The sequence below is a fragment of the Geotrypetes seraphini genome, chromosome 1 (assembly GCF_902459505.1).
Source record: "Geotrypetes seraphini chromosome 1, aGeoSer1.1, whole genome shotgun sequence".
Taxonomy (NCBI): Eukaryota; Metazoa; Chordata; class Amphibia; order Gymnophiona; family Dermophiidae; genus Geotrypetes; species Geotrypetes seraphini.
In genome coordinates, this window is record NC_047084.1 from 316,442,761 (window position 1) to 316,457,516 (window position 14,756).

At 42.3% G+C, this 14,756-nt stretch overlaps 1 protein-coding gene across 6 annotated transcripts in view; it reads right to left on the reverse strand.

The window, feature by feature from the left end:
* The window catches only part of NPNT (nephronectin), a 168,644-nt gene that overhangs the window by 62,667 nt on the left and 91,221 nt on the right, over window positions 1–14,756 (reverse strand). For 4 of the 6 annotated variants that reach the window (XM_033956652.1, XM_033956628.1, XM_033956637.1 and 1 more), the window contains one exon: window positions 410–529. The exons of the other annotated variants lie outside the window; for them this stretch is intronic. In XM_033956652.1, the coding sequence (XP_033812543.1) occupies window positions 410–529 (120 nt within the window). The remainder of the gene's footprint in view (window positions 1–409; window positions 530–14,756) is intronic. 6 annotated transcript variants of the gene reach the window in all.

Sequence of the window (14,756 nt, forward strand, 5' to 3'; positions counted from 1 at the left end):
CATTTTATAAAGCTTATTTTCAAATTCAGTTTAAAACATTTAGCATTCACAGTCAAAGGCACTTAGTTTAGAAATATGAAGTCAATAAATGGGACCAAAGAAGATACAGGTAACAGTATTTCTTCTGAAATGGAGATAAAAATTTTCTTCATGTGTTGTGCAACCCTGAAGTCCTGCGATTTATTTCCAAATGCTTCTGTTTAAAAGCAGGCGGCAGGACTATTGCTATTAATAAGATCATCTCAGCAGCCCTCCTAACATTGTTAACTAAAATGTTGAAGTTTGAATAGAAGAAACGGCTTACTGGTTGGTTTAGTAAAGCATTAGGAAAGCAACACAACACAAGCAAATGAAAACAAAACAAAACACATAGAACAAAGCAATGGGAAGTTGAAAGACCTAAACGTACTTGAGCAGGATCCATCAGGCATAAGCATGTATCCATTCAGGCAATAGCACTTGTAGCTGCCGTGAGTATTCATACACCGGTGCTTGCACGGCCGCGGTTTCAGCCCACATTCATTTAGATCTGGAAAGAACATGAGTGAAGGACAGGGAGAAAAAGGAAAGAAAAATAAGCAAAGTGGCTTGCAGGAAGCACAAAAACCCACTGTTAAGCGTCGATCTGGGATCATTTGGTTTGGTTGAGATCTGAAGTTCAAGTTACCTTGTGACAGATGCATAAACACAAACCTGCCGGACGGAGTCTGTATCACTATAGCAGTACTTCATTTTGGGATATTATGTGCAATCTCTTGGGGGTTTATTAATGAACTTTAGTAAAGTTTTGTAGTGGCTACAGCAGTGTGATACATAACTTTTCGAAGCTGCGGCACACTAAATGTGGGCCCGCGGCTGGAGGGCATCTGGAAATGCACAGCTGTGGATGCGATGACATCACGCCCATGTGCGATGCCATCTTATCGACGTCCGTGCATGCACAGATGCCCTCCAGCCGCAGGCCCTGTGCCTCCAATTATCAACTGTTGAGGGGGTGCTGGAGAAGGAAAGGCATCAGTGCCAGCTGACTGCTTACAGGACATGCCTCTTGTGGCAAGAGGCATGTCCTGCAGGCAGTCAGCTAGTGCCGGCGCCTCACGACACACCTGGAATCTGCCTCGGCACACAGTTTGCAATACACTAGGCTACAGGTTGACAGCCGCATTTAAACATGCGACCGCAACAAAACCTCTTTATTAACTGATGGGGGCATTACCAATAACTGGACATTCACCCTCTAATTCTATAAGGTTGGGCGTCCAACTTTTGCTCATAGTGTGCAAAATTGTGCATGTAATTCATAGACTAAGTTTACTCAATTGATAACGGCTAGGAAAAATTCTAATTCTTGGAAATTACCCATCTCTCTGCGTTCCTATTCCCCCAAAGATGTTCTCTAGCCCCCTGCCTTTCCCCTTTCTTCTCCCTCTTCCCTTCTTACTGCCCGCCAACTCCATCTCCATGTTCTTCATCCTTTGTATTAAACTTTCTTGATTGTATGTCTTCTTGAACCTAGACAGGTATAGAGTGACTCATACATATTAGATTAATTCAATAATTGGCTCTTAATTAGAATTAACAGCCAATTATTGGCTATAATTGACTTTAATGGCTGCTAATTGACACCAATTAGCAGTTATTTATGTAACTGCTCTTAGTTGCAATTGTATGCGTTGCATGCTAAAATTCCCGAGTATGCAACTTTAAGAGGTGGGCCACGGACATGGGAAGGTTGTGGATGTGCCAGGTAGTTAGGCACCTAGGTTATAGAATGCTATCATGTATGCACCCAACTGCTTGTAGCTCAGATGCAACCACTTGCACCAGCCTTTGAGCCGTCATGCGTATGTGCTTGCATATGATGTTAGGCACATAGATGTGGATGTACGCTAGCATCCTATAGTAGCAGTTCCATGGAGAGCTACTGTTATAGAATATGTACTCAGGGCCAGATTCTATAAAAGACACCTAAAGTTAGGCACCTGGAGCAGCATGCCTAGCCAATCTAGGTGCCTAATTTAATTAAAAAAAAAAAAAAAAAGCTTAATCAGCACCAATAACTAGCTTAATTGACTTAAATTATAATTAATTGCTTTCAATGAACCTAACTAAGTAAGCACATAGCACTTTCAGCTAGGCGCCTAGTTCAAAGTGTCTACCAGACAGTGGGTGTGGTTAAGGGTGGATCGTGGGTATGTAAGCGCCTAAATTGGACTTAAGCGCTGGTATTTAAGTCAAGAGAACCCTGGCAAAAATAAGGGGCACCTAAGATCAATTTAGGTGCCGCTAGGCATGAATCTATAAACGACACCCAATTCATGATGAACCTGTGAAGCTTTGAAATAACTAATACTTCTTTTGAGATGATTCCCCTCCTAATGTTTTTGCCACTCCCCATTTACCGCCCTTTTTTATTAATTTTACTTCGATGTATTTTAAACAATCTTTCCCTCCCCTACTTTCCTTCCGTTTCATGTACGTTATGTCGAATTCGTCTAGTATTTTTTAATATTTGATAAAATATTGCTTTTATTTACCTATTTTAATTGTCCCTTACAATCTTTTTACACTGTACACCGTTTAGACATTTGATTTGATAAGACGGTATATCAAAAATAAAGAAACTTAAACTTATGTTCTGCGTTCCTTGGCTTCTGTGTTTTAGGTGCTGTTTATAGAATTGGAACCTCAGTAAGCTTCATCCTAGCACCTACATTTCAGCACCATTTAATGTATTTAGCCCTCAAGTAAAAGATTGAAAAGCTCTTTTACTTGAGAGCTAAATTCATTAAATGGTGCTGAAATTTAGGTGCTAGGATTTAAAAGCTCTTTACTACATGTTAGCTGAACGGCAGATATCTATTCAGGTGGTGTTGTGCGATGTATTACCTGGCATGTTAAATGGTAATGCCCCTATTTACTTCCATGTTTACTGTTTACATTCGCCACCACAGAGCAAGCAATGGGTCATTCAAGCTGACCCACAACCCATTTAACCGTATTACATTGTGACTGTGTTTTATTGTCTTATTGACTTTCTGAATCACTCGTATACATATGCTGGATATATTTTGTTACAGTAAACAATTTTTACATCAAGAACATCATTTCCACAAAGCCATTTTTGTTTTGATTTGTCCCTTTGTTTGCTCTGTGGAATTGTTTGGTGTTTTTTTTATTTCCGATTACCATTGACTGAACAATCGATTACGTGAAAACCAAACTATGTTGCAGACCCGACACAGTCCGCGTTTCTGCTCGAAAGCCTGTCTCAGGGATTAAAATTGACATCCAGTGGATGGTACCCTTGTAACATCAGAGACAAATAATGGCGGAATTTGTGTTTCCCCGACAGATTGTATAATGCAAAATAACTAATAACAGAGATTGATTGGCATGCTATAACTCGTATCGGTTATTTTGCATTATACAATCTGCAGGGGAAAAACAAATGTTGCCATTATATGTCTCTGATGTTACAAGGGTACCATCCACTGGATGTCAATTGTAACCCCAGAGGCAGACTTTCAAGCCGAAACACTGACGGTGTCAGGTCTGCAACATAAATTGGATGTAACATTTCATTTGTTTTAAATAAATCTCAAATACTTTATCTCTGGTTGATGTGTACAGTTCCCTCCTCACTCTACTTACTACCATTGATTATGTGAACCACTGATTCACACCCACAATATACTGAATTTAATCAATGACAATTAATTCTGTAGCTGTTTAACATGGAAAACACCATTCTCAAGCATTATGCCACACTGTTAACCATGGGAATGCCAATACCACATGTTCTCCTTGGTATGACCATTATAATAGATGATTGTAAAGTAAATATTTGAAACTGAGCTTGAATATATAGGCCCCTACTTTAAAAAGATGAGTCATAGACCCATGAACCATCTGACCCACTCATTTCACAACCCATTTGACCCACTGATTCATGACCTGTTGGCCCACTGCTGGCTCTGCCCCACTGTCCATTAGACAATTAACTAAAAAAAATAGATTATGCTTGTTCTGCTCTCATTTGTATGGGAGCAGATTTTTTGACTCGAATATAAACTAAGGGTTTATATTAAAATATAGGTAATGCTCTCTCTCTTTCCTCCCCTCTTCCCTAATATCCACATACCTGCCTTTCCCAAGATGTCCTGTCTTTCCCATCTCTGCACCCAGCCCCTGCCTTTCATCCCCGATACCTGTTGCAGGCTTCTCCCTGGGTCTACCTTAAACCTTGGTGGCCCAGTGATGAGCCAAGACAGAAGCAATCCCTCCTTCTCCTATCCAGCTCTGTGCCTCCCCATTCCTCCATGATCAATTGCAGGTATCCCTCAGACTTGCCTTGAGCCCCGATGGTCCTGTGGTGATACAGGACAGGAGCAACCCCTCTTGTGTCCTGTACCAGCCAGCTCCATACCACTCCATCTCCCTCCTGGACCTTACAAAGGCCTACCTTGCATGTTCTGGTGGTCCAGCAGTGAACCAGGGCAGGAGAGATCCTCCAATGCTCCTGTCCCATGCAGAGCCACTAACGAAAATGGCTGCCATAAGTAGGCCTTTGCTAGATACGAGACGCAGATGGGGTGGTGCAGAGCTGGCTGGTACAGATCACCACTGGACCACCAGGGGTTAAGGCAGGCCCAGGTGAGGCCTGCAACAGGTCCAGGAGGGGAGTGGGGGGGGAATACACAACTGGGGATAACTAAATATAAACAGAGAACCCCATTTATGGGCCATTATTTGGTCCAAAAATCTCAGTTTATATCTGAGTATATATGGTAAGTATTAAGCTGTGTATAATGAACTATTTGGGAGTTTGTAATCTTTGGATGATGGGCCCTTTCTTAGCACCTGTACTCTGTTTCCAGTGCCTTCCCTTATGGAACCCTTCTGGTTTCCTTGGCTGCCCTATGCATGATGAGAGGAGCAGATTTCCCACCACTCCCCAATCCCCAATCGAATGCTTATCTGTCTGCTTCCCTGCCTGTGCAGTTCTCATGAAGGGAAGGAAAGCAACTGTTAGCATGCCAGCAAATTCAGAGACCTAAATGTCTCATTCTTGAGGCAGTAATCCTATTGCTTGATTTCCCAAGTCTTAGAAATTCATGGTGATTTTTTTACCCATTAGCCAGCAGCATGAAGTTGTTCCCTGCCCAACCCCCTCTCTGTAAGAGAAGGGCTGGCCACAGAATAGACTCAAAACTGTAATAATAGAATTCATATTCCATCGCATCTCACTGTTAAGTGTGCATTTTTCTTTTATTTGTGATCAACTGTATTAAAGAGAACAATTGGAGTTGTCTCTGGTAGTGGAATATTCTCACTGATGGGTGACCTCCAAACTAACAGAGATGGGATGGTGGGAGTGTTGGCCAAAGAAAATATAATTTGAAATACAAAATGGCCAAAGTGCCCATCCCGTCTGGTTTAGGTAACTGAATATATGGTGAAAGAAGACTCCTTATAGAGTGCAGTATAGTGCTAACTGCTAAGGTATTATGCTAATTGTTAATGCCAGTCAGCTGCCACATTAACAGCTAACATGGTTCAATAAATAGTCCCCTTGCTGTAGATAAACTTTAAGTAGAACACAAGGTTAAACTGCAGAAATTCAGCAGCATACGAAATTCACCACATGGCTTCCTAAAAAATAGCATATCATAAAATCAATCAAGAAAAGCAAATCTTGGATTCCCAATCCTATATTAGCTAAACTCCTCCCCAGCAGGACCCAGGTGCGTATTATCTACTGTTACTTCTGCACATTGAAGTGCAACACATTTTATAAGTCCTAAATTCAGTCATCAGTTTAAAAATACCACAGTAAACTATTATAATAAGGCAACAGATTCCACTTCCAAAAACATTCCATTTTTATGCAATTTATTTATTTTTTATATATATATACAGTATATTAAAACCTTCATATGCTGCCTCCTTTGGAAATAATCCTTTCTAGAACATTCTGGTCCTTGAAGGAATACACGCAGCTATGAATGAACTAAACAACAATAAATATTTAGAGCAGTGTATCACAAACTGTGTGCAGCGGCACACTGGTGTGCTGCCCGCGATTCCAGGGGAGTTCATTGTGCTGCGAGATGCCGGGAGGAGGAGAGGCACTGGCGCTGGCTGACTGCCTATAGGACGTGCCTCTCGCGGTGAGAGACACATCCTGTAGGCAGTCAACCGCTGTCAGCGCCTTTCCTCTCCGCGCATCTTCCCTTCCAGCATCCCCCACTGGCGGCTCAGGGCCCGTCTTGAGGGCCTTCAAGCATGCATGTGATGTCATCGTGTTGACATCCGCGCACTTCCAGATGCCTCGAGCCACGGCCACCACGTTTAGTGTGCTGCGGCTTGGCATAGTTTGCGAGATAAACATGAGAGGACATGATAACCTACTGTAGAGACACTTTTATGAAACTGAGATGTCTACGTGTTTGGGTTGTGAAGTCACTTTTAAAGGCCACTAATTTAACTTTATTATTATCCTAAACACAAGACTGGGTAGCAAAATACTTACATATTAGGTTCACCTTAGAAGTGCCAGCCACACCTAAAAATGCATACAATGAAATTTATATACCTCCATAAGCTGACTTGCAGTTGGACCAGTGTAATGTGGAAAGCATAAGAAGCAAGAAGCACAAACGAATCAGGTTTGCATGGTAACTAAAACATACAAAAATCAACCCGACTCAGACAAAATGAATGTAAAAAGTTTGACAAAACATTTATTGCAGCCCTTGAAGTCTACAGTTGCTTTCCGTTCAGGCACAACTAGTTTTTCATGTGTCAAGCAGCCAACTGAAATAATAGAAGACAACCTGTGTTCTACATATTAAAGGGTGAATTCATCAAGAGGTAATAACTGATTTAGCACATGCTAACGATTAATGAATACCAAGGGCTCCTTTTACTAAGGTGCGTTAGGGTCTTAACGCGCGGAATAGCATGCACTAAATTGCTGCACGCGCTAGACCTTAACGCCAGCATTGAGCTGGCGTTATTCTAGAAGTGTACCGTGTGGTTTTGCACACGGTAATTTCATGCGTGCACTATAAACATTAGCGCACCTTAGTAAAAGGAGCCCTAAATGCTAAGACACCCAAATGAATGAGTGTCTTAGCATTTAGCATGTGCTAAATTGGTTGATACCCCTTGATGAATTCCCCCTAAACCTTCCTTTTTCTTTAAATTAGCATCAGTACTGACGTAAGGGGGGGGGGGGGGGGGAAGTATGTGAAGGTTAAGATATGAAAGCAACTGCAAATTTTTGGAGCTGAAGCTAAGAAGTAAAGTTCATTGATACTTGCAATACAAATTCTGAAGGAAAAAAAAAAAAAGATAAGAAAACTCCTGTACAAACTCTGCTTAGAAAAATATAACAATAGTCGACTCATGTTCAAGTCCTAGCAACTTGATGAATTACAGATCCAAAAAGAAATTGGTTTTGTACTAGTCCCCCCCATGGTTGTTTTCAACATTTTCAGCCATCTGACTGCAGGTCGCCCTCTTCGCCTGGTCCCTTTGATCTTCCCAAACTTGAGTCCTTCTCCAATGATCTTTCTCTTCAGACGGTGTGAGAAAAATAAGACAGTCGTAACTTATCGTTTGGGCTTTGAGTGACATAGACTATTTGATCTTTTTCAGGATCAATTTGTTAGTTCTTCTGGCGGTCCATGACACGCATAAAATCCTTCTCCAGCACCAAAGCTCAAATGAGTCAATCTTCTTTCTGTCTTGTTTCCGTAGTGTCTAGCTTTCGCATCCATAACCGACCACTGAGAAAATGAGGGCGTGGACAAGTCTGATCTTCATTGATGATGAGACATAAATATGTTCTTATACAGTGGTGCCTCACACAACGAACTTAATTGGTTCCAGGAGCAAGTTTGTTATGTGAAACGTTCGTTATGTGAAACGCGTTTTCCCATAGGAATACATGTAAAAAAAAATAATTCGTTCTGCAGCATAAAATATGCTAAGATGACATAAAAAAGATAAATTTTTTGTTATTATTTTTATTTAGATACATCTAAAAACATACATCTCCCTGTCCTTTTACTTCCACTATCTTCCTATCCCATCTCTATTCCCTTTTGTCCCTCTCCCCATGATCAATCATCTCACCACCTCTCTCTGCCCTCACCCTCAGGGTTCAAGATTGCTTCCACTCTTTTTCCTGTTGTTCTCTCTGCCTGTCACCCTATGATTTAGCATCCCTTCTGCCCTTGTCCAATATTTCCCCTTCTCTCCCTCCCTCTCATCCCCTGCTCCAACATGTGCTTTCAGCGGCCTTCTCCCCCCTTAAGCGTCTTTTCTTCTCCACTCCACCTTTCCTCCCTCCCTGCCTCCACCTTTGTGGCGCTTTTGCACCCGACCGACAACAGAACAGGCCCGGTCGGACAAATCTCCCTGTCCTGTAGCCGCGAATCTAAATTACCTTCTTACAGCAGCTGGATTATTGAAGCTGCTGTAAGAGGTAATTTAGATTCGCGGCTACAGGGCAGGGAGGTTTGTCGGCCGGGCCTGTTGTCGGTCGATCGGGGGACCTGACCAGCTGTGCACATTCTTCGGGGCGGACCGCCCCCTCCCCCTCCCCCTCCCCCCTCTTTCGTTCGCCATTGCCTTCTTCCTACCTGCCCTGCCGCAGCCGCACACAGCCGACCGGAAGTCTTCCTGATGTCAGCGCTGACGTCGGAGGAAGGGAGGGCTTTGCTTAAGCCCTCCCTCCGACGTCAGCGCTGACATCGGGAAGATTTCCGTTCGGCTGTGTGCTGCGACAGGGCAGGTAAGGAGAAGGAGACTACCCTCGCGGCTCGACCAACCCCGCTGCGATCCAACCCCGCAGGAACCCCGGACTTCGTTGTGTGAAACGAAGTCCGTTGTACGAATCAAGACATAAAGTTCGTTGTGCGCAGCGTTCGCTGTGCGAGGCGTTCGCTGTGCGAGGCACCACTGTATTCTGCAAATACCTCATAAAAAGTTCATTGTGGATTACAAACAAGAGATTGGGTAATCAAGCCAAGTATACCTGTATACTGTAATAGTAAATAATAAGGTTACATAAATTAATTTTAAAAACCTCCAGTTTAAATAAGGAATAAAGCAACAACAACAAAAAAAAAAGAATTCCAATGTGTAATTAGTTATAACAAACGGATCTGTTGTTACTGTGTGTCATAGACCATTATATGGTCCCCAATAAGGAACTATCAAGAAGTTCCTAATATAAATAAGGCAGAGCTGGGTATCACATCAGTGCTCACTGCCATATATAAACTTCATAATCTGCAGATTACATGACAGCTCCTACGTGGATCTTTCCATATGGTTGGTAAAATGACACCACACAGTTTCAAATATTTATGGTGTTGACCAAGCCATTGAAGACAGGTTACTAAGAGTAAGACATCAGTCTATGAATAACACTGCTTTACAACCATGTCGGGGAAGCACATGGAGAGCACTTCAGTTGCATGTCACATGTCTGATGCTTAAATTATCTCAACTGATCCCTTTGGCCTATATGACAGCACAAAGTGGTGAGCAACACAAAACATTTACTGAATTCAAAGTATCCTACAGAATACTTCCAAGGGCTCCCAGACTTAAAACAAATGAGTTGATCCTTTCTAGTTCCAGTGACATGGCTATTATGTTCAGTGATCACTCAGCTGGCATGTTAATAGAGAGCTCCAGGGGTGAGGCATTAGATCACAGAAGCAGCTCCATTACATTTAAAAATAAGGCTTGAAGGCCTCTGGGCTAGGTTATTGCAAAAGACTTTGCGGTTTTAATGTTTTGTTTTAATCTCGGACCACTCTGAGGTAGAGCGTTCCATAAGAATTTGTGAGACTTTATTAACTGTATTCACCATAAGTCCTGAACAGCAGTGGCATAGTAAGGGTGGGGGGGACCACCCCAGGCATCATCTTGGTGGGAGCTTCTGCACCTCTCTGCCCCCCCCAGTCACACTTGTGCTCTTCCTTCCTGGCCCCGCCCATACCTCTTTAAATCTTTGCCAGCTTGAGCATCTACTTTGGCCTGCCGCCCGCGCTTGCCTGGCTCCCTCTGAAATCACTTCCAGGTTGCGAGGCCAGTAAATGACATCAGATGAAAAGTCAACGCCAGTGAGAGCAGCAGGCCAGAGATTTAAAGAGGTATGGGATGGGAAGGGAAGGTGCAAGTGTGGCGTGGGGGGCATGGAAGAAGGGGGGGTGGAGAGGAGGTTGGCACCACTCCAAGTGCCTTCTACCCTCGCTACGCCACTGCTGAACAGCACAACTTTTAAGACACAACTTTCAGCACCATATTCTTCTCCTAGAGATGTGCTACTGTGGTGGCACTCAGCCATTCCTCTCCAGTTTCTGAATTTATTATTTATTTATTTTTTAAATTTTATATACCATTTTTTTTCAAAACGGTTCACAAAAAATTACATACATAAAATATTATAAAAGTCAGAACAAGATAGAAACAAAAACAGACAGATTCAATTTTTACATAAAGTCAATTGCTCAAAGAAATGCATCCTCAAATAGTTGTGTTTTTAACATTTTCCCAAATGTATTCCTGTCTCTACATTTTCGGATTTGACCAACCAGGCTATTCCACAACTTAACCCCTCTACATGTAAAAGTCATGGCATTCGTTTCCACATATTTAGGATTAGCCTTCGTTTTCAGCAATGCTGAACTTTTGGAGCACAATGATCTTAATGGTTGAAACTCAAGACACCAAACCCTTAAAAAATTTCAGGGATCTTGCCATATAAAAATTGATGACATAACATAATTGCTTTATATTGAATTCTAAATGCAACAGGCAGCCAATGCAGTTGTCGGAGATATGGAGTACTATGCTCATATCATGATGTTCCAGTTATCAATCTTCCCCTTGATGTATCTGTCCTCATGCCTGCTCATAAAAACATTACCTCTTGGGCCTGCCTGTAACGTCTGCTTTCAAAATCAATTTCATATCTTTCCTTTCCCTAATGAATAATATCCTACTAAAAGGTGAAGGACCGGCCAGATCCAGAATTTATTTACAATATTTGCAGAACTAGATTTTATAAAAACCCACAAGTTAAATAATGTATAGTCAGCATTATCAGTTTGGAAGAGGGATCTGCAGTGGCATTTCATTTACAATACAACAACCCTAGCTTGGAAGGAAGATAAAATAGAAGGAAAAGTACATATAATATCCTTTGAAAACCTTAAGGCTGCTAAGGAGTAAAAGCACCAGCATACTGCAATGCAAATGACTGGCACTTTTACTTACTCCTTTATGTAATACCAATAGCATTAAGGGCTGCCTTAGAACTGCACCCTGGCTCGGAAGGCGACTCCATTTTATCATGGCGTCATGACAGATGACACCATGTAGTCTCCTGTAATCAAAATGCTGCAGTTACTGGGCTCAGGCAAGAGAGCAGCAGGGCCAGAAAAGGTGACGTTAGGGATGACATGATCACTGCATGATGCCAAAGCTGATTTGGCAGCCCACAAGCACAGGCGGGCGCGAAGTAGGAAGTTTTACTTTAGAGAATAAAGAGAGGAAGCAGCAGAGAGGCAGATGCCGAGCGCAGCGCAGAGAGGAAGGACAAGCACAGGAAATGATTCCAGATGCTGTTCTGACACAGTCCGTTGATCTCTCTGGGAGTGAGCAAAGCCTTTAGGATGCTGGCTTTCCCCATGTTTTAGTTTAAAGGCTGCTCTGCTTGTGATTACCTGCAGTCTGATTACATCCTAGTTAAAGTAGAGCCCATCTTTTGAGAATACCCCCCCCTTCCCCCAAATAATGTTGTGTGGGGAGAAGTGACCTATTTATTTATTCAATTTTCTATACTGTTCTCACAAGGGGGCGCAGAATGGTTTACCTGAATTTATTCAGGTATGCAAGCATTTTTCCCTGTCTGTTCTGGTGGGCTCACATTCTATCTAATGTACCTGGGGGAATGGGGGGATTAAGTGACTTGCCCAGGGTCACAAGGAGCAGCGTGGGTTTGAACTCACAACCCCAGAGTGCTGAGGCTGTAGCTTTAAGCACTGCACCCCACACTCTCCTCCTGAGGTTGCGAGTTCAATCCCAGCCTGCTCCCTGTGACTCTGGGCAAGTCACTTAATCCCCCCATTGCCCCAGGCACACACTTAGATTGTGAGCCTGCCAGGATAGCTAGGGAGAATATTTAAGAATACCTGATTACTATTCAATGTATTGTAAACCGCTTTGAGTGAACCTCTTCATTAAAAGGCAGTTAATAAATCCCAATGAATAAATATAGTGCCCCCAAAAATTGGCACTGATGAAAATTAGTGCTAAATGCAATTCTGTTTAAGTTGTAAACTCTTTTGAGCAGGGATTGTCTCCTCTGTGACTCTGTACAGCGCTCTAGAAATTATTAACAGTAGTAAATGCTAAACGATGCCAAGAGTTGGGCACTAGGATCCACACCCAATTTTGGGTGTGAGAATTTACACCAATTAAAACCTGGTGTAAATTTTTGTGGCTAAATTAGACGTAGATCTCCCTTATTCTGTAACACTGCACACAAATTCCAGGAAACACCCCTGATCCACCCATGCCCCGTCCATGACCGTGTGGTCCCTTTTGCATGTAAAATCTGTGTGCGGATCTCGGCACTTAAAGATGCACGCACAAAATTAAATGAATGCCTATTAGTGATTATCAGCTCTCAATTATCAGCTCTAATTGGTTTATCAATTGCATGCACAAATTGGGTGTATGCCCATATTTGCGCACACAAGTTTGAACGCCATATCTAGAATTAGGGTTAGTGTAGGATTGTAGGATTTTTCCCCGAAAGCATATCAGAGCAGCACATGCTGTGCCTGGCTCCATCTTTGCTTTTCTTTCACTTCTTTGAAATGCGTCCAAGCGGCCTTCCTTCCTAACTTTCAGAACAAGGATCAGTTATACCATAAAATGCTCTGATTAATCTAAATAGAATGCACCTGGCGAGAAACCAGTTTCAGCAAGTGCACAGTTTTGGGCCAGCAAATAGCAAGCAGTGTGACCTTTAGGTCTCTGCAGCCTAGCACCTTCTTTGGGTTTTGCTTGGTCCTTCTGCTGCATGTGTTTATCATGTTCACACTAAGCCTGGCACTCTCTATGAGGTAATATTTATTTATTTTGTTTTATATCCCGTTCTCGCCAATGAGCTCAGAAAGGGTTACAGGTTAACATACATAATATATAGTCAAAACGGGTTACAATTTGCCATACTCATAATACACTGTGTTCATCTTAATTTGGTCTTTCTTGTCATTGCGACAAACTTCTACACTCGATATCGGAGTCTAAGCGGCACTCGTTTATTCCATTTATTGCTGTTTGTTTCAATAACTTATTTACCACGGATCCCTAAGGAAGGCAAGTTGTCCGAAACATGGACCGTGTCGGATCCCTTGGTTGGTAATAAGGATTTATACTACTAATGTTGCAATAAACAGTGCCTGCATCTTGTACATGGTCTGCAGTTTTTGTTTTGTCTTTACTCATCTTAATTTGACATACACAGAGGATTTAATGCAACATATATTTAGTATACTTTTCTTTTTTAATCACATCCAACTTTGGGAAAAATTATGGGGCTTTTCTACTGTACCTGAATGTGACTGGCCTTGTATTCTACTCTGGGTTTGAAAGGGTAAAATAGAAATCCTGATATTAAGCTCTCAGGTTTCCTTTTTGGATGAAGCATAGTAGGCCTAGCTGGGGAGAGACCCTATGTGGGAATCTATATGCCCCCCAAGAAAAAAAAAACCTGCACAATCTGTGAAAGACATGGCCGAGTTATCTACGCCCGAGAGTGCATCCCTGAAAAATCATTTCAGTTCTACCATTCTGCTGAACAGAGAACACTAGAAGAGCAAAGGCGAGATCGGTGGTAATATCTAAACACTTTCAGTAACACCGTGGCCGATGCCCCTTTTGGAAACTGATAGGAGCAAGGCTTCGCTACCCTTTTCTTCAAAAGGAGCAGAACAAAAGCTGCAGCAACTAAAGGTAAAGCACTGGCAGGTTTAAAAGTTTTGAATTAAAGCCTTTCCAGAGGATAGACAGCGGCAGTAGAAATGAAGTGCCAAGGCACATATATTTGGCATGCCTGGGACATGCTGCAGGCCTGGATTTTATGAGACAGTATTAATGATAATGGGGGCAATTCTATGAACTGGAGCCTAGAGATAGGCTTCAAAGGCACCATTAATTGACACTTAGGCACCTATGTGCACTAGGCATTATTCTATAAGGTAGCGCATAAGTGCCTAGCTGATCTAGGCGTCTAATTTAATTTTTATTAATTTGTTCAATCCACACTGTTAATTGGACAGCACCATTAAAATAAAAAAAAACATTTAAAAAAACATTAATTATCAGGTAGGCACCTAGCTTGGTAAACGCTATGTAGGTGTCTATACCGAGGTGCCTGCTGTTGCCTACCCGAAAAGTAGTCATGGTTAGAGTTTGGGTGAGGATTGTGTTAGATGCCAGTATATTAGGCTAGGGCAGGGTTGGGCAACGAGGGCCACAATCCAGTCGGGTTTTCAAGACTTCCCCAATGAATATGCATGAGATCTATTTGCATGCACTGCCTCCATTGTATGTAAATAGATCTCATGCATATTCATTGGAGAAATCCTGAAAACCCGACTGGATTGCGGCCCTCGTTGCTCACCCCTGGGCTAGGGTTTTCTTGGCCTAAAATACCA